This window comes from Epinephelus fuscoguttatus, linkage group LG3 (assembly GCF_011397635.1).
Source record: "Epinephelus fuscoguttatus linkage group LG3, E.fuscoguttatus.final_Chr_v1".
Lineage (NCBI taxonomy): Eukaryota > Metazoa > Chordata > Actinopteri > Perciformes > Serranidae > Epinephelus > Epinephelus fuscoguttatus.
Window position 1 is genome coordinate 7288340 of NC_064754.1, and position 22827 is coordinate 7311166.

At 40.0% G+C, this 22827-nt stretch overlaps 1 protein-coding gene across 1 annotated transcript in view; it reads right to left on the reverse strand.

Moving 5' to 3' along the window:
* LOC125885939 (voltage-dependent T-type calcium channel subunit alpha-1I-like) overlaps window positions 1-22827 on the reverse strand; it is a 219987-nt gene that overhangs the window by 22602 nt on the left and 174558 nt on the right. Inside the window, exons 29-31 of the mRNA XM_049571799.1 lie at window positions 20944-21022; window positions 18965-19086; window positions 14709-15158 (exon numbers count right to left, since the gene is read on the reverse strand). Coding sequence (XP_049427756.1) covers window positions 14709-15158; window positions 18965-19086; window positions 20944-21022 — 651 coding nt within the window. The remainder of the gene's footprint in view (window positions 1-14708; window positions 15159-18964; window positions 19087-20943; window positions 21023-22827) is intronic.

A 22827-nucleotide genomic window follows, 5' to 3' on the forward strand; every position in this document is an offset into this window, starting at 1 on the left:
ATGTCTGTCCAGGGAGAGGGATCCGCCTCTGTTTCTTCCATTTTTCCACAGTTATTCCTTTATATTTTGTTACTCGCTTATCCGAGTCTTGGATCTAAGCTTAGAGGGTGTCATATGCTGCACAGATTTTAAAGCCCCTTGAGACAAACTTGTGATATGATATTGGACAACATAAATAAAATCGACTTGACTGTTCAGTTTTTTTGCAAAAAAATCAATTTTTGGAAGTGAAGCTCACTCAACCTTGGATAGACTGAATCTGTCTGTAGTGAACTTCAAACGGCATCATGACTCTGACACTGACTATGTGAGCAGTTATAGATAACAAGGCAAAAAGTAGGTCTTTAAAGACAATAAAACAGCGATACTCAACTTGCTTTGCTCGGGGGCTACTTTTGCAAAATGACAGGACACCAGGGGCCAGTTAATAAACACACAATGATATCTATCAGTATACAAATTGCCTATTTTCAGCCTTTCAACCTTTGCACTCCTCACTCATTTTTGCTAAGAGGCAAATCCAGTCGCAGTAGTCGCACACAGATCGGCTGTATGCAGGGGTGTTTCTCTGGACCTCTGTCTGGGGGTCCAAGGGATCCTCCTGTGCACTATGGCACCTTGTTGACATTCAAAGAACCAAAAAAAAAAAATGAATCAATGAATCAATTTATGTTCACTGTGGATTACAAAACTGGTTGACACACCATCCGGCACCCTGTCACAGGCCAGATTTAGCCCACAATCCACAAGCTGGGTATCGCAGCAGCAAACCAAGAGCAATCCTTAAATCCACACACAACATCTTCCAGATAGAAATGCCTCCATTCTGTAGCCTGTTTCTATAAAAGCTTAGCTTTTCTTTGTCATCAAGATGAACACAGGCCCCAGTTACATGTCCCAACCTCTACATTGCATGTATTTGACAAGAATGTGATTCACCCAGGACAGACCATCTGCCTAAGACTATAAATGAGTTAGTAATGGCAACTTTGGGGTCCACTGTGGAGGATATAGTAGCATCTAGAGGTGGGGCTGCAGAACTGAGAGTTCTCCTGTGTTAAGCCTGTAGGACAGTGATCAACTTGTGGCCTGTGGTCCAAATCTGGCCCCTGATGGGCTACCGGATGGCCCCCCAACCATTCTTTGTAATTCACAATGAAAATAAAGCGATTCACACTGGGGGTTTTTGTACTTTCAATGTAAATAAGGTGCAAGAGATGCAAAAGCATCAAAGGTCAAGAGGTCAAGGTGAAATGCCCCTGCATACAGCTGATATGTGTAAGATTACTGCGACCAGATTTGCCTTTTAGTTAAACTGAGTGAGGACAGGAAGCATTGAAAGGCTGGAAACAGGCAATTGTTATACTGATAAATATTACTGTTTGTTAATTAATTGGCTCATGGTCTCCTGTCATTTTGCAAAAGTGGCCCCTGAGCGAAGCATATTGAGTATCTCTGGTGCAGGAGAAATACGGTGGCCGACGCAAAAATAGGAATGGCCCTATCTCAAGCCAGTGTTGGTTTTGTTTGTTCTGGGCTACATGACATGGAAGAGGACTTGCTTATGATTATTTAAATATCTCATTCTAAGGTAACAAAAACACAAAGGTCCCCTTTTTAAGGTGATTATACACTAATGAAAACACAAATATTCCATTTCTGCCGACAGAAGTCCCTCAATCCTACACACTTGACCTTTAAGACTGCCCACGTTCGACAGTGTTGAGGGAAAAAGTAATACACAAGCAGGACTTGGCAGCCAGACACAATGTGACAGGTTTTAAACACACAAACAGTTACTGCTAATCATCTAAATCTGTTTAACCTCAAAGTAAAATTACAGTAATTGCACCCTAAGTGTCTGCAGTAACCACTGTAATACATCGGGTCAAAGTTGAACTGTGTCTGTAAAACATAATAGATGTTTTCAATGAACAGCTGGTGTAATCATTTTACAGTTTTCCTTTGTTTACTCCTTTGAATAAGTTTGACCCGAGGGCTTGTTTAATACCTGTCTGATTGTCTAATGCTCAAGTTCCTTTGCCCGTCAGACTTCTTTTCAGTGACTTTGCAGCAGTTCAAGATTGCAGTTAACCTGACCAACACCACGTTGTCATAGCTTTGGCATCAATTGTCAAAGTTATTCAAATATTATATAAATTTTTTGCATCCAAAAACGAAAGCTATTAGTAAGAAGGTGGACTTAAATTTGGCCTGTATTTCATATTTGTTGCATAATTTAAATACTGTACACTAATTCATGTTTGTGTGGTGTTTTTTATACTCTTTGGATGAGTTCTTTTGTTCACGATGCTTACATTATCCTCTTACGTGAGAGGAAATACAGCTGGAAGCAAATAAACGCCTCTCAGACTGGCCTCTGTGTTTGTCTTTCACATGCATTTTTTGTTTTTAATATTATTACTCTCCGTCAGATCGGTTTCTGAGTCAACTGTTATCTCTCTCTCATCTCTTTCATGTTACATTTTTCCAGCTCACCTTTTCCTGCTGCCATGTCTAAAGTTTAAACTGCTTGCTTCCCCCCAGTGCCTGATCTTTCCTACTCCGTCTCTCCATGAGAGTTACTGCTAAAGGGTGCAAGGTGAAGAGGGCAACCACAGTCGATAGCCAGACCTTGGCAGCACCCACTGATGTACTATACGCACACACATAGACATTGTTTCGAGTGTCGTGTGATGCACAGTGAGGGGCGAGGCAGCCTGATTGATTGGCCAAGCTGGGAGCCTTGGTTGTGGTAAATAGTGCCCATGACCCCTTTTGATTCACTGCACTGCCGTCTGGTTCTTATCCACTCTGAACCCCACATTGTGGATACTCTTTATTTTACAGACATTTTATGTACAAGATTTTTCATTCAAATTATCTGAAACCATTCTTCTGCATATCTATTTGAAGGTCATAACTACTGAGTCAGTCCTTCAGTATTTTGAGAATATCAAGGATCCGCTCTGTAAAAGAGATTTTGCCATGATCAAAGCTGCTTACTGAGACACAAAAATGTCACTTGCTGCCTATTGTGAAACAGTTAGAGCATCACTCAACCACGGCTCCACATGCCTTTTAAATCTGTTATATGACAATACGAAGTGTTTACAAAATTTCCATTCGTTTCTGTATCAGGATCGGCATCAAAAATAATCACTTGGTTTTTGACCCATGGTCCACCTTTCCAGCATATTTCTTTAAAATCTGTTCACAAGTTTTTGAGATATGCTGCTAACAGCAAACAAACAGGACCCAAAACATAACCTGTCTGGTGGAGGTGCAGTAATAAGACCTATATTATGAATGCTGTTGGAAAAATAATCTAACCGGGATTCATGCTTCACACACTGGATTCTATGATAGAATTGCTACTTACTACTTATTACCTTGTACTGCTGTTGGATAAGGACTTTAAGTAACAGATTTTTAGCTCCTCACTCATACAGTCACTGTTTATCACTCATTATCATAACTGCCCTGTTACCCTTAGGCCTCATTTTGGATGCAGCACACTATATTTATGGTTTGGAAATCGTTGCTGTGGCCCTCTGTTACTCACTCAGGTCACACACTAAGACATGCTGATGCTATCGCCTGCAGATCAACACATAAATAATAGTTCCAACTCACATGGAATGGATTATGATTATTATTATTATGCAATGGTAGAAAATATAGAGCTGATATTTGGTATCCAGGCTCTGACTTTGTCACTTAGCTCAGCAGTGAGTGGGGAGTGAAGAGGATAATAACGTGAACTCAGAGCCTATATGTGGATGCAGGGCTGCCTCATTAATGCTATATGAAAAGCAGCAGTAGCAGCAAGTGATTAGGGAAGGAAGAGCGCTGGCAGCTTACGTACACTGTCACAACAAAAAGAGTATATTGGATATTTCATAGTGAATATGTTTTGTGATTGTAGCAGTGGGTTTGAGTTGTCTGCCTGAGCTAGCTTGCAGGCTTTGCTTCATTTATGTGCCACTCATTGTTGTTAACAATTTGTCTGCAAGGGGACACACGAGGACAGCAGCGATAGATCACATGATTCCTTTCTATGCAACCAATTGGCAAATCTCATTCAGGACGCCCTATTTAAACTGCTCTGGCCTGCCTACTGTTGCTGCTTCCTCTGTAAGCCGCTTTGCAACCTGCCTCCACCCCAGCTCCTCCTTTTCATTCTACATCTGGCTTATCAATGTGATTTCTGTCATTGATGCTGCTCTGTTCTGTTCCCATGTAGGCGCATGGAAGGGCAGGGTGGTTTGCTCTCTGCCTCAGGCTTCCCACATAGGCATGTGGAAAAGGCTTTCTGCATAGGCCTTGGAAAGGCAGAGAGAACAGAACAGAGCCACACCACCAAATATAATACTGCAAATGGAAGCAAAGTTTTCTTTGACTTAAGTGGTCCTGACTGAAATATGATTTCAGTGAAATGCAGCTGTCAGTTCCATCAGTTTGTACATTCAAAATAGTGTCGTAATGATAAATAAATGTTAGGGTTTGGGATTTCTTGACTCAGTATCTTTGTGTCCTGAAGGTAGAAGCTCTTCATGAGCCTCTCAGTGCTGACCTAGGGTATCTGGCACCATCTTTCCAATCTCAACAGGGAGAGAAGGCCATTATCTGTGTGGTTGGGATCTTTAAATATTCACCTGGCCTTATTTTTACAGCGTCTGGTGTAAACATCATTTATGCAGGGTAGAACAGCACCTATAGCAGGGGTCAGCAACCTTTACTATCAAAAGAGCCATTTCTGGCTTCTTTTTTTAAATTCTGGAACATAATACATATTTGCGCTTTATAATAAAATCAACATAGCTTATTAGATCTAAATTAGCTTATCAATATTAGTAACAGTAATACGACTCTGCAGGGGGCTATTTATGATTATCTGGTACTTAAACAGTGCAAAGTCGGCGGTGAAAGCAAAGAAATCTGTCCACTTGCTGTTAAGTTTCTGTTTTCCTGAGGCACCAGGTTGTAGACGTATGATGCACACTTCAGTTGATGGAATGTTATTCTATTTTTATTTTTGATTGTATAGGCTGCACATTTTTAAACCTGTAAAATACAAGAACCGCTGTGGGCCTACAACAATGAAAAATGTTCTTCACTCCCATATCATTTTTGTAAAAGCCACACAGAACCACTTCAGAGGAGCGAAAGAGGTGCATGTGGCTCCAGAGCTGCAGGTTGCCTACTGCCTATTTGAGTCTGATTGCAATGATCCATGTGGTAAAATGTGAATTTTGCCTTTGTGCCAAGACCACAATTGGCAGAAAAATGCCAGAGAGAAAAAGAAAACAGAAATTTTCACACCACAAGCTACAGGTCCTGATTGACTCCTCAAAACTACACGCAAGGAATTTGATCACTTGAACGTTTGGGTGTGTCATCCCTTATAAATGTAGTTCAGTTACCACCATCTATCTGACAACACTAATAATTATTTCACTGTAGCTTCGTGTGGCTATTAGCGCTGATCTTTGTGAACTGGACTGTTTTTGCAATGAAGCTCATTTGTACATAAAGAGGCCAGTGTTGGTGTGTTTAACCCTTTGCAGGTGCTTTAACAATGACATGGTTTCCTTTTGTCTTGTTTGTGCAGATTTAGTGACTGCAGAAGCTACACAATCCTTTGTGAAATTGCACCTCAATCTGTTCAGCTAAAATACTGCTGCACTCAGAAGTATTCTGAAAATGTACAATCAAAGCTTTTTAAGTTAACAGAAAAAAAGTGTGAAGCCTAAAAAAAGATACTTGGAGACGACATTTGACACATTATGTATTTGGTACGTGAGACTATCCACAAATGGAGCTGAAAAGTTTCCTGCAAAGCTGAATCCAACCTTTGTTTAAAGGTCTGGCTCCTTTGCACCCATCAAGCAGACTACAGTTAAAAATCACCAGGGAGTTGTAATTTAGCACTCTATAAAAAGTGTTTGTCTCTGTTGGTGTCTCTAACTCTCACTGTCTGATGCACTGGAAGCTTTGTATTAACTGATTTCAACTAGTGTGTGTCCACTTAATGACACTTGATTTCCTTTTTGTAAATGTTTTGTTCACAAATCAGCATGATAATCTCCAGCTGCAGCCATCACAAAGTTAAGTGTTTCCATCCAGCAGTAATCTGAATAATACTGGTCGGCTTTGTTACGTTCCATTTTTACATAACTTGGATAGACATTTTCTATTCTGCAGGCCCGGAGTTAAAGGTGAGACTTGTATTCTACACCTGAGCTCTTATCTTCATTATTAGCATACAGCCGAGACAAAAGGGAGAACTTCACATTTTGGCAGGGCGTCGTTTCTTTTATGGACTCTGGACTTCCTCATATGAGCTGTACAATAAACAGTCTCCACAGGGAGCATAAATGATCTCCGCAAAGAGATGGTGTGCGTGTGTACAAAGTAATAAGACTGAAATAAGTTGTTATAATGAGCATTGTGTTTCTGCTGGCTTGTTTGCCCTCTCCACTTGTACACTTGTGTGTACCGCTGATTTGTGCTCTTGTTTGGAAGAAACTCAATTTGTTTATACTCACAACTTGTTTTTCTTATTCATCCCTGAGAAGAGAAGTAAATAAGGCCGAAATGCTTGACTGCCTCTCAATCACACTTCAAAATAATTCAAATCTTACAAGGCTGGGATTTATTTTTGACTTTAAAATTTTAATCAAATAATTTATGACAGAGCCATTCAGGGATTTGGTGACAGTATCAGCAAGAAGCTGTAATTTCCCCTTTGTAATAAAAGTTGTATCCATTAGGATTAGGTTTCTATGGAAATAATATAGGGCCAAAAGTATTGTAGCTGTGAATGACCATATCTAAATGTGTGAAAACTTTTTGTATGAAAGCATTTAAATGTGAAAAACTATTTTATTCAAATGTTTGAATGTGTAAAATGTTTTGATCAGATTTAATTTTTTAATCTGTAAGGAGATGTGTAGCTGTGCATGACATTTCGTGAACAAATGAGAAAGATTTTCACAAAATTTTCCAATAATTTCTCGCATCCTTGCTCTGTGATTAAAAAGGTAAAATACATTCACCAGCCACTTTATTAGGTACACCTTGCTAGTACCAGGTTGGATCCCGTTTGCCTTCAGAACTGCCTTAATTATTTGTGGAATAGATTCAACAAGGTGCTGGAAACATTCCTCAGAGATTTTGGTCCATATTGACATGATAGCATCACACAGTTGCTGCAGATTTGTGGGCTGCACATCCATGATTGTATGTATTTGTACTATTTGGTTAAATTTGTACTCATAGATTTGATCTGTAGCTGTAAACTTGGGATTCAAACATACAATCTTTTCATCTACAAACATAAATGTGTAATTGGAAACTTTTTTTCTTAGCTGTACACCTCTGTGCAAACTCTCAAACATTGGAAATGATTTGTGCAGATCTTTCTCATTTGTTCTCAAAATGTTATACACAGTGATATGAAATCTATTTGTTCGGATATTGAATTCATATGATCAAAATATTTTTTTTCACATTCAGATATACTGATGCGTAGATATGATACTATAATACTTTTGACCCTATTTTACTCCCATAGACTTACCATAGACTTCTGTGTGTTTAAGTTTACAGAAAGTTTTATGTCACTCTTAAGTAGTTGTTACTGTTTGTATTTTTCTTTGGTGTACTTATTTCCCTTTAGCCGTAATGTTTGTCATGATTCAGGTTTTATTGGATATCTTCTTTAGGAAAAACAAATCTAAATCTCCATATGAATGCACAAAAAACAGCTTTATTAAGACAAAGCAGTGTGCTGGCTAATCAGAATAGCGATTTAAAATACAGTGCATGTAGAAAGACCCATGAAAAGAGTTCCTCCTCTATCTCATCCCTCTTTTTTACGCCGCTTCTGGTTAAAAATACCAGTAGGCTGACAGACAATGAGCTATAAGCACAATGAGACTGTGGCGGAGCCTGCCACCCACTCACTGTGTCTTCCAACCCTTCCGCAGTCAGCCTTTCTCTCTGTTCTCTCCTCCCCCTTCTTTCACCCATTGATTCAGTGTCATTCTTTAACATGCATGACATATACATTTTCTTTTGTCTGCACCAAAGTTAGCATGTTATACTTGGGTTCACTGGGTTCAGACTGCACAGTTTCAAACTAACCAAGCCTTAATGGTTAAAAAAAAAAAAAAAAAAAAAAAATCATCTGACCAGAGACCAGATAATTTAGCTAGACGGGTGGACACACATTTCAGTTGTTAGGCTGATAATAGTTATGACAAGTGATCGGAAAGTCGGAAGTCTGAGTCTATTTCAGCCTTGGCGACATGGTGCTGTTGGTGGGGAGATACGATCACACAGAGCGTAGCAGTAATTCTTTTTTTTTGCCACTTGGGGGCAGCAGAACAAGCTGTAAACACAATACTGACATACTACATTCTACTAGCTACTATATTCTTTTATAGCTAGCTATTCTATATTCTAGCAAACAGCGAAATAGAGCATAGCGTTAGTTCAGGCAGGACACGATGTCCAGCTCAGCTCACATCCCAGCTACATCAACTGATCTCAAACAGCCAAATCAACTGATGGAGCAGCTGTATGGCGGAAGCGAGTCAGCTGATAGATCACATGATTCCTTTCTATGCAGTGAATCTCATTCAGGGTGCTCTGGCCTGCCTACTGTTGCCGCTTCCTCTGCAACCTGCCTCCACCCCAGCTCCTCCTTTTTTATGTTGTGTCTGACTTATCAATGTCATTTTCATTTGTCATTGACGCTGCTCTGTTCTGTTCCTGGGGGTCTTTACTGCTGCTCTCTCTGCCTTAGGCTTTCCATGTAGGTGCATGGAAGGGCAGGGAGGTTTGCTCTTTGTGCTGCAGCTTTCCTTGTTTGCATGTGGAAGGGCAGAGGTGTGTGCTCTCTGCCTTAGGCTTTCCATGTAGGCACATGGAAGGGCAGGGAGGTTTGCTCTCTGTGCTGCAGGCTTTCCTCGTTTGCATGTGGAAGGGCAGAGAGGTGTGCGCTCTCTGCCTTAGGCTTTCCACATAGATGCGTGGAAAAGGCTTAGCACATAGGCCCGAGGAAAAGCAGAGAGGCCCCAGAACAGAGCCATATCGCCAAATATGATACTGCAAATGGAAGTAAAGTTTTCTTTGACTAAGTGTTCCTGACTGAAATATCATAATTTGCTGCAAGTAAGAATTAATTCATCTTATAATTAATTTCACCAGGTTTTCATTCAGAAAATGGCGTCCCACAGCAGAGGGGGTGAGTAATGGTTTAAGGAGATTATGATTTGTGACAGGTAACTGCGTGGTGACTGCTCCTCTGCAGTGTGTCAGGCCTGGATAGTCAATGGTTTTCTTTAAATCCTTTAAGTTGTAAAGAAGATTTTGTTTTCTTCAAATGTGTGGTCCTTTTTAAGGTGGTGTACATGTCAGGAAGATTTCATAATCCTCAGAATTCTGACTGCCTGCTTCTTTTTTCTTTCTTTTTGTTTACTTGTACTTCTACTTTTAATACTTAAATATCATAAAATTATTTTGACCCTTAAGTAATAATAATTTGAAACTTTTACCTAATATTCTAATAGGTGACTTTAACTTCTACTAAAGTCATTTTCTGGTAAGATTTATTTACTTTTATTTCAGTATGGCTGTCATGTAATTCATCCACTACTGCTTGATGAATTTCGATGGTTGCCTAGACTCCACTGTGTCCTGCATTTACTGAATTTCATTCATTTGCTCAGTATGGGTTGCTCTCTGTGCATGTTGGTGGTAATGTTTGGGTTTCTTGTCTTGAATGTCTTTAATAAAGGTATGTTTCCAGCTTTAACATGACAAATGAACTTAATCTGCTGAAAAATCCAGACCCCATTAAGAAATAATACATGAGCATTAGTGCAGACAGCCTCTTTGTTGTTAGAGGGTATAAGGCACAGCTGGCAGTCAGATGCCAACAGCCAGCTCCTTCTACTGCCACTAATCAGTGTTCATGTTTACGGGGTCATTTCTAATGAGCCACCTCGCAGTCTACTTGGCACTGTTGTCACCTGCTCAAACACATTAAAGGTAGGGATTTAACATTCCGCTGGGTGCAAATGCACCTTTAGTTACTTCCCACAGCCAGTCAGTAAGTTGCATCGAGGCAGTAAGCCATTCAGTGAGTCAAACACAGCTAGTCACTCAGCCACTTGCTGCAACAGTCACTTGCTTTCCAAACTCCCAACTCCTCACTTTCTCCCTCTCCTTATGTTACCCCCAATTTAAATTTAAATTTGTTCTATTTTTCCCTCTCTACATTTCCTGATTTCACTCATTTCCTCCGCCTCCCCTTTGTTTCTGCTGTTGTTTGTTTATTTACATGTTTCTTTCTTTCTGCCTCAGTGAGCGTACTTCTGAAAATACCTGTTCTCAGCTGCAGGTGCTATAATTTTATGTGAGTGTGATTACGGATGTGGCTTGTACCGACTTGCTGTTTGAGATGCAGCAATCAGGGAGCTGAAGAATGAGAGCTACGTCCGCCATGGCCCCCCACTCATGGTATTTTTAGAATGATGGCGACAGCGGCCATTTAATATCCCGCACGTGTGTTTGAGTGTGTGTGCACGTGGATTCTCTGCATACATTTATGTGTGTTTTTTAACCACGTTTGTATGCCTGTGTGTAAAAGTCATTAACACCTTGTATTTGCACAACTAGGGCAGCAGTATTTCATGAATAAGAATAGCTCCAGATGTTGTGCTATGCCACAGTGTCTGGCTGGATGTGCAGCACCAACTGTTGCTGTCGATGACGTAAATTAAATCTTAAAATAACCAGGATAAACCTGCCAATCATATATTGTTTAGTTCTGTTTTCTATGAGGCTTGTTGGTGTTGATGCTCCAAGTCACATTAACCAAACTTAACCACACAAGTATGTCATAAACTTGTTTCAAGCTGATGCATGTCACCTGTCATGACATGCATAATCAATGCCCCTAAATTGCTGAGACTACTTGTGACATGTACATAATGTTTATTTATTTATTTATTTTTTTTACATATTTTTATTTTTATTTTTTATATACTTTATTAACCCCCCTGAGGGGAAATTAAATTTTTTCACTCTTTTTGTCGAAAGACACACACATGCACAAAGGGGAGAGATGTCAGAGTGAGGGGGCTGCCTTTGTCAGGCGCCCCCAGTGGTTGGGGGGTTCAGTGCCTTGCTCAAGGGGCGCCTCGGCAGTGCCCAGGAGGTGAACTGGCACCTCTCCAGCCACCAGTCAATGCTCCATTTTTGCTGCTAGCTACTGCCAAGTAGAAGTTGAAGTTACAGTTTACATCCATGTCTGTCCAGACTCCTTTGTAGCCATGACTGTTCACAATGCTTCAAATACGGATGCTGCTGCAAAGAAGCTACAAATTGTAAGGTGCAATCACACAGAAAGGCAGCCTTTTCTAATTCTTTTTAATGAGCAACTTATGACAACTGTTTTAATTATTTATTTCATTAGTAGTTGTTCAGTATATACATTATCAGAAAAGAGTGACATGCCAGAAGTTCTGTGAGCCCAACATGACATTTGCAAGTGACTTGTTTTGTCTGACTAGCAGTGAAAACAAAAAGCAAAACAGCAAATCCTCCATTTGAGTGGCAGAAACCATTGATTACACAGGTTGATTAATTAATTATTTCAGCACTCATTGGCTAAATTTTCTGTGTTTGACACTCTTGGTGAGCCAGCAGTGTCTGTTATTTCGCTGGATCAGACTCCAGAGGGACAAAACAACGCCTCTCAGGCTGTGACTGTCACTGAAGTGGCACAACACTGTAACTCATAAAATGCAGATTGGTGATCTTATGATTATATTGTGAAAAGTGATGTTCAATGGCTCATGACTCATCTGTTTGGCACAGCTATCTGAATTCTGACAGGATGTAATGCTGCAGGGAGTGTGCAGTTAGGAGATCATCAAAGCTTATCAGCTCGTCACTCATGATCCCACACGATTAGCTTGTGGTGAGAACTGGCCATGGTGTGGGCTGAACCAAAAGTTCCAGTATCGTGCACACAAGACAAATATTGGAACAGAATTCTCTGTGCATCTTCCACAATCATCAGGTGAATCAGATGCCTCTTGGCTCAAGGAAAGCAAACTTCCAAGGGAAAAGGAGGCACTATAGCACACTCATTGATTTGCAGTTTTTAATTGTGCAAACAGACACAATTAAAGGCAAATCAATCAGTGTGCTCCAGTCCCTTTTATTTCCCTTGGACATTGCAAATGTCTGTTTTGTCAATGCTACTCAGTCTTAAAAGGAAACTAGCACATTTTAAAGCCTGTATTTCATTGTTCCCTAACAGATGTATTCAAATGAAAGCAGACAGCTGCTGGTAGCCCCATAGCCACCTCCAAATTGTGCAAAACACTGCAGGTATGGCCTTATTGCAATAGTTACCTGTGGTGTTCAGAATTTATTCAAAATTGTTACTGCTTGTTTTTCAATCACTGAATAGCATTGTCCCTTCTTACAGTGCAATCTTATCCATTACATCCCTGCTCTCACTCTCAGATCTGCAGACCAGCTTTTTTATTTTTTGGCTTGAGACAGAGTGTAGTAGGGCATTTGCTCTTGTGGCTCCACAATTGTGAAATAACCTTCCATTGGGAATCAGTCAAACTACCTCATTATACTATTTTAAATCTCATTTGAAACGTATGTAAACTTATTTAAAATACATTTAAATTCAAGTTTTTCTCTGTTGTTTCATGCATTATTTTTTCTCAGTGGTGTTATTTATTGTCTTGAATTTATGTTTCTATTATTGGCTGTGTTAAACTTATTCTATTTCATAATTGTGCTGTGTATTTTATGTTTTCATGTCCGTGAAACACTTTGTAAACTTGTTTTTGAAAAATGCTATACAGAAACAAAATGTCATTTACTATGAGTAGTTAAGCAAGAAGAAGATGAACTGATCTACTGTACATGCTTTTAAACATTTTAAGTGAGGTCAGTGTATTATTTTTGTTTTGTACAATTTTAGGGTGAAAAAAGAGGAGAGGAGCACCATGCAAAAATTTCAGCACCCCAAGACATTTGAGCTCTCAGACAACTTTTACCAGGGTCTCAGACCACAATTAGCTTGTTAGGACTACGGCTTGTTTACAACCATTGTTAGGAAAGGCAAGGTGATGCAAATTTCAAAGCTTTATAAATATTCTGACTCCCTAAACCTTGTCCCGTCAGTCAGCAGCCATGGGCTCGTCTAAACAGCTGTCTAGCACTCTGAAAACTAAAATAACCGATACTCACAAAGCAGGAGAAGGCTATAGCAGGATAGCAAAGCATTTTTCAAGTAAATGTTTCCTCAGTTCATAATGTCATTGAGAAATAGCAATTAACCAGAGCTGTGGAGGTCAAGTTGAGGTCTGGAAGACCAAGAAAACTTCCTGAATGAGCTGCTTGACTGCTAGAAAGGCAAATCAAAACCCCTGTTTGACTGCAAAAGACCTGCAGAAAAATATATCAGACTCTGGAGTGGTTGTGCACTGTTCAACCGTGCAGCCACACCAACACAAATATGACCTTCATGGAAGAGTCATCAGAAGAACCTTTCTTGTATCCTCACCACAAAATTCAGCATCAGAAGTGTGCAAAGGAACATCAAAACAAGCCTGATGCTTTTTGGAAACAAGTCCTGTGGACTGATGAAGGTAAAACCAAACTTTTTGGATGCAATGCGCAAAGATATGCTTGGAGAAAAAAAGGATGCAGGATTTCATAAAATGAACAACTGTTAAAACAAGGGGGTGGATTGATCATGCTTTGGGCTTGTGTTGCAGCCAGTGGCACAGGGAACATTTCACAGGTAGAGGGAAGAATGGATTCAGTTAAATTCCAGCAAAGTCTGGAAGCAAACATCACAGCATCTGTAAAGAAGCTGAGGATGAAGAGAGGATGGCTTCTATAACAGGACAATGATCCTAAATACACTGTGAAACCCACAATGGACTACCTCACGAGGTGCAACCTGAAGGTTTTGCAATGGCCCTCACAGTCCCCCGATCTAAACATCATTAAAATCTGTGGATAGATCTCAAAAGAGCAGTGCATACAAGACGGCCCAAGAACCTTAGAGAGCTGGAAGCCTTCAACATGGAAAAATGGGTGAAACTCCTCCAAACAAGAACTGAAAGACTGAATAGCTGGTTCCAAAAAGCATTTAAGAGCTGTGACACTTGCCAAAGGGGGCGCTACTAAGTACTGACCACACAGGTGCCCAAACTTTTCCTTTAGGCCCTTTTCCTTTTTTTTGTTATCTTAAAACTGTAAAATATTGAAATTAAAACGTAATCTTGCTTAAAATTGAGAGAGATGTCTGTTTAGATGATCATCAGTGGTAAATCACTGGTACATACAGAAATGTCCAGTAATAGGAAACATAAAACATATGAGTTTAGTAAAAAAAAAAAAAAAAAAAGACCTTAATGTCAGGTATGATATCAATGATATACCACTTGAACTAATGTCACAATGATCTGCATAAGTAGGGGAAGTTACATGGTTTACATAAAACATTTATTTTTCTAAAAGCTATTTGTATGGTGCCAACATGCAGAAACAAACCTGAGAGCACAATATCACCTCTTATCTGCATTGTTAAAAGTAGAAGTGGAGTTCCATCAGCAGTAATTATTCTCTTGACTGTCTGAAGGTCCACTTACCTGAGCAGGAGAGTAGAGCCGACATCGACGGTGTGTGTGTCCCTCATGAGCTGCACCGCCTCCTCCTGGATCTCGTAGTGGTGCAATCACCCCGCTACTTGTACCCCCGACTGTCCCCACTGTAATTGCACTGGACGCTCCTCCGCCCACGCCGGCCCCGCTCGCAGCGGCACCTGTTGCTCCAGCGATGGCGCCAATGCCCCCCATCATGCAGCAGAGGCCCCCCTGAGCCAGCTCCAGCTCGATCTCTGCGTCCATCTCAGCGTCCTCCTGCGCCTCCTTGTTGGAATCGTCCAGGTGCTTCATCAGCACGGCCACCACCACGTTGATCAGGACAAACTGGGCCGTGAGCACGAATGATACAAAATACATCGGGGAGATGAATTGTAGTCCAGCATGGCAGCCATAATCAGTGTCAGGATGACTCGGTGGGCACTCCCTCAGTGTGTCCTGGTGGGTGGTGGAGTATTAGGAGAGTTTGGGGTGAGTGGGGAAAAGGGAGGAAGGGTCAGACGAAGGGGGGGGAGACAAAAGGGAAGAATAGTAAGATATTAGCGAAACAAACCGAACTTTTAGTAGGTGAAGACAGTGATAGGCTCAGGGTCTCCTTCTTTTCTGCCTTTGCTGGCACATCGCTATGTTTCTTTACATGTTACTTCCACCGTTGATGAGTGGAATGGCTTGAAACTCAAGACAGGACAGGTGCACAGGTGTAACCTAAAACAACCGTGATTGCTCTGTTATTTTCAAAGGTCACAGTGAGCCATGACGGTATGGTGGTGAGCATGCATGCACTGATCGAAATCACTGATCAAAATCAGCAAACATAACTGGTTGTTTTTTAGAGGTCCGTTACAGTGTTTCTTGCGGCTTTTTAGCCCCCAAAACCCGTCGCTATTTTTCCAGTGGGAATAGTGCCATGAAAAGCAATTGTTATTACTGAGGTGCAGCTGTGTTTTCTGCTGGGATACTGTCATGATGGAGACATCACTACTTCTTACAGCAGGAATTGTGTCCCTAAAACTGGGTATTTTAAGCCAAAATATGATCTTTTCCTAACCCTAATCATGACCAAGTGGATTTTGTCCCTGAACCTAACCACATGTTAACCACAGCATTATTGGAACATAAGGTTTCAGGGTATCTGCTACATAATAAACTGCAAATGTTACATATGCCTGGTTTGTAGAAATGTACAATGCCAGCATTTGTTCTGGCAACTGGGTTGACTAATCAACCATAAACGTATTGTTTAATAACTACTGTGATAAAAAAGCAGCGCAGCTACTCCTCTATCCCATCTCCGTCCCTCCTACCTGCGCAAGTCGGAAAGAGGGACGAGAGAATGTGTGGAGTGGGTTTTACACACATCACACCAATCAAGTGAGCCCCTCTCCTCGCCCTTAAATGCGCCGTGCGAAGGTGTAATGAGAGTTTACTCAATTCACCATGGCAGAAGAGAGCAGCAGCATCAGACGGCCAAACTTCTCAGGAGGTCCAAGCTCGCTCTCTCTTTCTCTCTCGCAGTCTCACTCTGTTTCTTTTCTTTTGACTTTTCTAAAATGACAGATGCTGAATATATACTCCCTATCTGATGCTGTGGCTGTTTGTGGTTGGCTGAGAGCAGCTGTGTTAATCAAATCAGGTTGGGTTTCCATTACGCGTGCCAAACGTGCCAAGCAGTGCCAATCCCCTTTGATCTGACATCAGATGTGACGGGACAGTCGATATAGAGATACATTTATGTGCTGATTGCAGGTAGTTGCATTGAATAGTTTTTTTTGGGTATTTATTGCATTGTTAATGTGCCTGATATTCTGGAAACCTGCCTATGAGGTTTTGGTGACGTGTGCACACTGTCCGCCGGTCAGCCAAACTTCCACTGCACCAGCTGAGCTCCCCCTACGCTGACAGTAGACCTGGTTTCAGCTGACGAGCTTTTAGCGCACCTTCTGCGAAGCCTTTTGGCACGAAACTGTCACTGCTCCAAGTTGGATCTGTCGACACCTCCCCCTGCTGCGCCGTCACACCCATCTCAACGCACCTCGGTCTGCCAAACTACCAAACTGAGCGCGCCTCAGGTTGCGCTGCTCGAAATTAGCTCTGTGCGGCGTTGGCCACCCTGCGCTGCGCCGGGAAACTTGAGCCCTCAATGTTAAGTAAAAGAGACTCATACAGAGTGCCATAGAGGCAAATTGTATCGTCTTTACGGATCACATTGTCAAACTTTTACAATCTTTCTCATTCAAGGCTCGAGGCCTGACAAATTTTCTGTCCGTCTTCCTCTCGTTTACAGTCAGTCACTCTCTCTAAGAACCTAATCAGCACTGATTAACTTTCTCTCGGATATGGGCTGTGATAACATTTTAAGAGCTCAAGGTACTTGGGTGTGATTAGAGAGTGAGACTTGATTGAGGTGATAGATGAGTGAATGACGAGGAGGACCAAATTGTGCAAATTTTAATCTTTATTCATCCTTCAAAGGTTTTGTCGAGTGCTCATTTACTTTTTCAACAGCATCTTTGCTAAAGGACATGCTCATTACTCACTCATTTCCCCTACTGAAATATCGTCTGGTCCTGGGATCTGAACTGAAGACCTTCAATTATTATTCTGCTTCTTGGCTCATGTCTGTTCTGAGACTGGTGTAAAATAGGTTTGGGCAGATCAGAAAATTGAAGAATATGCACATATGCTTCTTTAAACTCTCAAATAGCACTGCTTTAGACTCCCTCCTTTCTGATTGACCCTCATCTGAGAACATTTGTGCTGCCTCGACTGCAGGAGATGAGGTGACAGTGAGGAAAGTGAAAACCAATCAGCTTAGTTGATTACATAGCCCAGTCCTAATGACATAGAGATAAGAGTGACATGAACATGTCCTACTGCAGCTGTAAGCCAGTTGTGGAAGAAGTAGTCAGATCTTTAACTTAAATAAAAGTAGCAATGCTACACTGTAGAAATACTCTGTTAAAGTAAAAGCCCTTTATTCAAAATGTTACTTAACTAAAAGTACAAGAATTATAGTGTAAGTGACCTGGCATAAGCTCTTATTGTGCGAATATATGGTGTATGTGACCTGACATAAACTTATTTTCCTGACGCGACCTTAGCTAAATGATCTGGCTAATTCTGGACAAATTTGGTTATGTGGGGAGAAGCAATTGTTCTTGTAGCTAGTTGTTTGAATAACAGGAGAGCAGGCGCTTAAGTGACAGGAAACACCTTTTAATGTGTATTGGAAAGCTGTAGGTGTGTCAACTGATACTGCTGGAATTTATATAAAAAATATATAAAAATTATATCATATTGTAAAGTAAAAATGTACAGAATATATCTTTACATGATCATATATCATTGCATTCTAATTATTCATGCATTATTGTTTACTTTTAGCATTGTGATGTTGAAATGCTGTGTAAATTGCAAGACATAAGTGCCTTTTTAAAAAAAAAAAAAAAAAAAAAGCTAGGAAAAAAGTCCATTAAACTTTATTTCTAAATATGATAATTGTATATTTAAAATGATGTTACAGATTATTAGTATTTTTTTTAAGCTAGTCAGTTTCACTTTTGTGTTTTTGTATTATTTTTTTCTTTTCTCACTAATTTTGTGATAATTTTGTGGTCATTTCCTCTTAGGTTGCTCCTATTTTTTTTTTTTTTTTGTTTTGTTTTTGTTTTGGAAAAAAAAAAAATCAACCCTATTTGCTCAGGGTTCAAATGGTTAAACCATTCCTACTGCTGTACCCACTGTAACTTTGAAAGGGGACCTATTTTACTTTTCCTTATTTTCCATCATATATGTCACAATGTCAGATGATCGTATTAAACATGCCAAAGTTTCAAATAGTGAGTTAAACTTGTGTAAAAATAATCCCTGTGAGCCAAAATCTCAGGCTTCAGTCAGACAGCTGGTAAAGGTGGGTGGGGGTAATTTTAACTACTTTACATACTGCTAGCTTGTACATTTCATCCATTAATACATCATATTGTATCATATTGTATCGTATCGTATCGTATACATCATATTTCATTTGTTGATTAAATTTTCATTATTACTTAATCTGCAAAGTAACATAGTTATTGAATAAATATAATGTTGTAAAAAGTACAATATTTGCCATGGAAATGCAGTGGAGCAGAAGTATAAAGATGCAGAACATGACAATGCACAAGTACAAATCACTCAAAATTTTACATAAATATAGTACTTGAGTAAATGTACTTTCCACTACTGCTGTAAAACTGAAGTACCTTCATGATGCCATTCCAGTTGTCGCCGGTGGAAACCTGGAAGAGTGTGAGGAAGGCCATTCCAAAGTTTTCAAAGGTGGCATGTCGGCTCATTCCTTCACACGGGTAGTCAGCGTTACACACTGAAAGACGACATGATGAGGAAAAGAAAGGGTTTAGAGAGATAAACATTGGTTACATCAAAGTTTTATGAAGGTTGGTCAAAGTCGTTGCTAGAAAGTTTGCTTTGTTCTAAATTAGAGACGACCCAGATGTTGCAAACAAAATGTACATAAAGGAACAGGATGATATTGTTTTGCAGCATTTAATAATGCAAACATTATGGGCCCTATTTAAGTGATCTATAGTGCATGGGCGAAAGTTCATGGCACAGGTGCATTTGTCCATCCCCACTTTGTATGTTAAAAGGTACATAATCTAGGCACAAAGTAAGATGCAAGGGGCAAAGAGCTTATATTTAGTTCCTTTATTAATCAGCTGTGTGTTTTGGGCATATCACAAATTCAACCAATCAGAGTGTCATCTTCAATTCCCTTTTTAGAGCAGGTGCTGCTGCACCTGGAGCACTGCTACATTGTGGATTCTGCAAATTGGAGAAGCAAATGGTTTTCCGCTGAGATTAATGCAGTGATGTCGGTGCAAAATAGCAAATATTATGGGACATTTTAGCAGCAACACTAAAAAACTCTAGTTACAAACTTGACAGAAGAAACAGAACGACTTTAGAACTTTTAGCTTCTGGAAAAATCAATAAAGTTGCTGCTCCTCATGTGTAAAAATGCGTCTCTCTTCATTGGGAGTCAGAAAACAGCTCTGCTCAGCTCTCTGCTATATTCTCTTTTTAAAAAATGTCATTAATATTTTCCCCATTAATAATCTATTACTTCACCCACCTGCAACCTATCCAGTCATCCCTGTGTGCGCAACAAGCAGAGTGTATGCATGTTGAAGGCCTATATAGGAGCATCTTATTATCTGCTTTAAAATAGCAGGAGAATACTGTGCTGTTCTGACCGTAGACTAGGATTTGTTGGTCAATGGTGCAATTGTATTGCTGCCTGAAAACAGCAATATGTCAACATTGTGCCCTACCACACCTCATTTTAAGACCTACACGCCCATGGCTTTACAGATGGGACATTTGGGACCAAGACAATGTGGCCACTGGCCATGAAAATGACTACCGTGTCAATCTGAAACTAGCAATGACAGTTGTGCTACACTGTGTGCAACTTTAGGCTGGTTGTAAGATAGGGCCCTATGTTTGCAAGTGTCCAGCTGCCACATGCCAAAAGTCACATAGCTTCACCACAGTTCTGGAAACCTGTCAGTCAGTCAGATTAGAGATTTAATTGATGGAAACAAACCTAAATGAAGTCCCTATGACCTTGACTAAGAATATTGGACATGATTATTTGCAAATTATTTTCATTCCGGTGTTCATTACACTTAATTCTTCGGCTGATTGATTGTAATTACACATTGGCTGATTTTGAGTCAAGGACATTTTCTTCATTTTCACTCACAGCAGAGAGCTGGATCAATTTTTAAGCTCAATTGCATCTGTTTGTTTGCTTGTTAGCAGGTTTTGTCCATGATGTACAATTTAGAAGATTTCTAGAAACTGTGACAAATCCTGAGAAACAGTTTGTCATGAAGAAATGGACAACCAATTAACATTTCATAGTGACTGGTCAAAGAAACACCATGGCAGTGGACATAATTTTTTAAATGAGACTGTGGAGAAGTTCCCTCTATTTGACCAGCCAAACACAAACTGGGAAGCTAATTTTCAATTTAGACTCAACAGTGTGGTCTGGCAGAGGGGCAGCCCTGATGGCTGCTGAAAACACATGATGCTGATGAGCCACATGGTGTTGTGATAACTGGTGACATGAGTGACAATCTTGTTTTGGGAACAGTTATTAAAATGTTTCTGTCACTTGATTAGCAACAAGTCGGTGGTAGAGCAGACTCACCCAGCTCTCCAAACAGCTCCACTCCCAGAGCTGCGTAGATGAAAAACAGCAACATGAAGAGCAGACCGAGGTTTCCCACCTGTCACACAAAAAGGAACATTCACACGTTATTCTGACGGAGGTAACTCATTGTGTTCACTGTATTTAATCAGGTGTACTTCTCTAGGTACAGTGGGTCAGATTATGTTGATACTGATGGTATCTGAGGTTAACACTTTGAAACCTGAATTGAAGTCAGTTTTCTTGTGATGCGTTCAGATGCCTTTCACAAGTATTTAAACCTAACCCTAAGAAAATACATCTGTGGAAACATGGGAAAAAAGGCAATGAGTAACTTGGCATGAAATGTCACACGAATTGCAGGATAATCTGAAATCTGAAATAATTCAGAATTATCACAATAATATATTTAAAAGAATGTTATAGAATTTGTATTTTTAAAGCTATTTTTCAGGCTATTTTCTTGTTTTTTGTTTTGTTTTTTAATTAATTTTGTGCTAATTTCAATTTTCTTTTTTTTTTTACTTATGTGCAAATTTTAGGTCATCTCTTCTTAAGTTGCTCATTGCCTTCTTCTCATGTTTTTTTGGGGGAAAAAAAACATGTGTAATGAGTGTGGGACCTATTTTGCTTGTCTTATCTTCCGTCATATATATATATATAAAATATCACAATGTCAGATGTTCATTAAACATGTGAAGTTTCAAATAATGAGGTAAACGTATGTAAAAATAAAAACCATTTATTTTTGTTTCAGATAGCTACTGACTATTTGAAAAAAGGAAAAAGAGAACTATGTCAGAGGGGTTTGCCTTTTTGAGGACATAAACAGCAAATGGCACTGTTTTTAAATTAATAGTATTCTTTTTTAATCATTTATCTTTGAACACAGATATATTTCCAACATGGTAATCTGAATCACCTGCAAGAGCCCACTCTCTATGGGCTCCTCCACCCCAGGGGCCCCAGTGCAATCACACTGCTTGCACTATCTATATTTATGTCCCTGGCTTAAATCATGATCATATGTTGTTGTCCTTGGCACCAAAAATAAAAAAGATTCCAGTGTTTTGCCCACTGATTTATCATCTTTTCAAAGGTTTTAACAGGAATTACTGAAGATAGCTTAGGGGGCGAGAGGCAAGTGCCGATAAAAGCATTCACTAGGGAAACAAAATTCCCAGTTTTTCTGAATGAATCATCTCAGATATCTGAGAAAAATTCCGCTCTGTTTTTATAATTAAGGAAATTATTATTGCAGAACTATGAAAAAAGTCTTTGTTGAAAAGAAATCTCCTTTATTTATTTATTTTTTTAAAGGGACATTGTGTAGAATTTCAGTTGTTTATTGGCAAAAATCAATGTCTGCATTCATAAATATGTCATCGTTGGTGTATTATTACCTCCACCAATAATCTGACTTGTTCTCGTAAAAGGAGAATTCCAGATTTGTTTGTACATTGGGCGGGTATGTCGTTTGGGGGGTTCCATAACATTTAGCCATCTTGAAAATACATCCACCAGCAAGGGACATATAACACTACCAGGGAGTAGCCCCACCTTCTGTGTTTTCGTTGAGAGCCAGGCCAGCGCTGCGTGACTGAGAAGCCAAAGGAGAGGAGCAAGAGGTGCTTCGCTACTGCCCCGGCACTACTGCAGCATGACAAAGCCCCACTCTTTGAGCATAATGCAAGATCATGCATATGCAGCATCACAGGAGACAGAATCCTCGTCACCAAGAAAGCGCAAAAGGGAATCAAAAAGGCAACGTGACGGGCGAATTCACAGGCCAGTGCCGCAGTGATGCGAGAAGAGGGATGAGGTGTGAGGTTGAGCCACTTGTCAGTTGTCAAGATGTGATTGGTTTGTTTCGATTTACACCCG